General features: G+C 47.7%; 1 protein-coding gene across 1 annotated transcript; it reads right to left on the bottom strand.

The window, feature by feature from the left end:
* Nucleotides 1-737: 737 nt before the first annotated feature.
* On the bottom strand, nucleotides 738-1,109 carry CTAM01_17250 (uncharacterized protein; the record flags this gene model as incomplete). The annotated part of the gene is made up of 2 exons (XM_060533237.1): nucleotides 738-836; nucleotides 906-1,109. The coding sequence occupies 2 exons, from the start codon at nucleotides 1,107-1,109 to the stop codon at nucleotides 738-740; spliced, it is 303 nt and encodes a 100-aa protein (XP_060372185.1).
* Between the last annotated feature and the right edge of the window lie 468 nt (nucleotides 1,110-1,577).

The following is a 1,577-nucleotide window of genomic DNA, read 5'->3' as shown; positions in this document are numbered from 1 at the left end:
TACCATCGTGCAACAGCTGCCGTTGCCGTTGGCATGTCACTAATGCGCCCAACATTAAAGTGCAGCATGACATAGTCAGAACACAGGAGAAGGGCTTGGCTTTGTAACATCTTGCATCCATCTTTGCTTCGCTTGTGACGTATCTCTTCTTCCTTGAGTTTCATGGGTATTGTCCCCACGACCTTTGCTCCTGTTGTGGGCTCAAGGAAGTCAACAGACCAATGACCGCCAAACGCGAACCATTCGTACGGATCGGTGAGCCTTGAAAACTAGAGTAGCGTTTTTATCCAACCAGCATTTAGAAGAGGGGTTCTCGCGGTTATTATATTATGCGGCGTGTCATCAGTCCAAGCGAGGCAAAGGCATCAGGTCATCCGATGCCGCCTTGTCCCACACAAGGCTAAGAGTCCGGAGAAGGCCGCAAAAATAAGCAACGGCCTCCTGATGAATCAAGCTACGACACATGTTCAGACTATACCGCATGAGTTCTTTGACAACGTATCTTGGTCACTAAATCAAAAATAAATCTCCGTATTGTGTCACTACCTAGCCGACACGACGCTATTCAGCGTAACAATCTAATGCGATATCGAATCTTTTCAAATCCTCCCAATCACCCGCTGCATAAGTCGATCTCCTTCCTCATGTTCTGTCATATCGAGTACGGTGAAATATGAAAATCACTCTAGCCCTGTCTCGTTGCAAAAAGGTAATCCCGTCTTTGGGCTGGAAGCACTTCAGCAACCTGATTTCCATGGTCTAGAACAACGACTGAATTCAGCAGTGCCCTGCTCTCGATAACGAGTGGAAAGATCGAAGATCTGGCTGATCTCTTCCTATGTCATGTCGTAGATCACCGTTCGTAGAGCCTCTTGCGTCCTATGCTGATGCTGGTTGAGGCTCACCCGCTGATCAACACAGGCATTTTGCTCAGCCGAGAAGCTCATCAGAATCATGTTAATCAACTGAAGATTACCTTCCGCCTTGGCGACTTGGGCTTGGTATTCTGGCGTTCTCGCTGCTTGTCGCTTGATCCGTGCTTCCAGCGTTGCTTCTTTTGTGGCGCGATGGCGTTCAACATTATACTGGCTTGGAGAGACGTCAGACATATTGAGGTTTGTTTCCTTATCATTTGTAAAAGAGATGCCTCTTCAGACGCGAGTCTTTTCAAGTGCGCGATCAGCACCAAGAGCTAGTATTCTATGCCGGTATCTTGCAGCCGGAGCCGTTAGCGGCTGCTCTTCGATGTCGCGACGAAAAGCCACCTTCATTTGGCCTGGTCTTGAGTTTAACTCGTTTGAGAAGTAAAGCCTTAAACAAATCTGGATGATGACGCATGCTTGATTGTTCATACTGTACTGTATGTACTATATTGTACAGTGTGACTTTTCGAAGGTGAGTTCTGTCGTCACGATCCAGATGAGCCCTTTCAGCGCATCCTCGTCACACCATACTCCACCTCATCCACGATAAGGCACTGATCACACGGCTGTACTGTCAATGAGGAGTTCAATAACGAGGCGGGCAATCATGGCGGTCGAAAATTCATGATGGAAACGGACGAATTTGGGCACTAA

This window comes from Colletotrichum tamarilloi, assembly GCF_030869305.1.
Source record: "Colletotrichum tamarilloi strain Tom-12 chromosome Unknown Scaffold_444.1, whole genome shotgun sequence".
NCBI classification, from domain to species: domain Eukaryota; kingdom Fungi; phylum Ascomycota; class Sordariomycetes; order Glomerellales; family Glomerellaceae; genus Colletotrichum; species Colletotrichum tamarilloi.
Note: the sequence above shows the minus strand (reverse complement) of the source record. Positions and strands in the feature narration are given on the sequence as shown.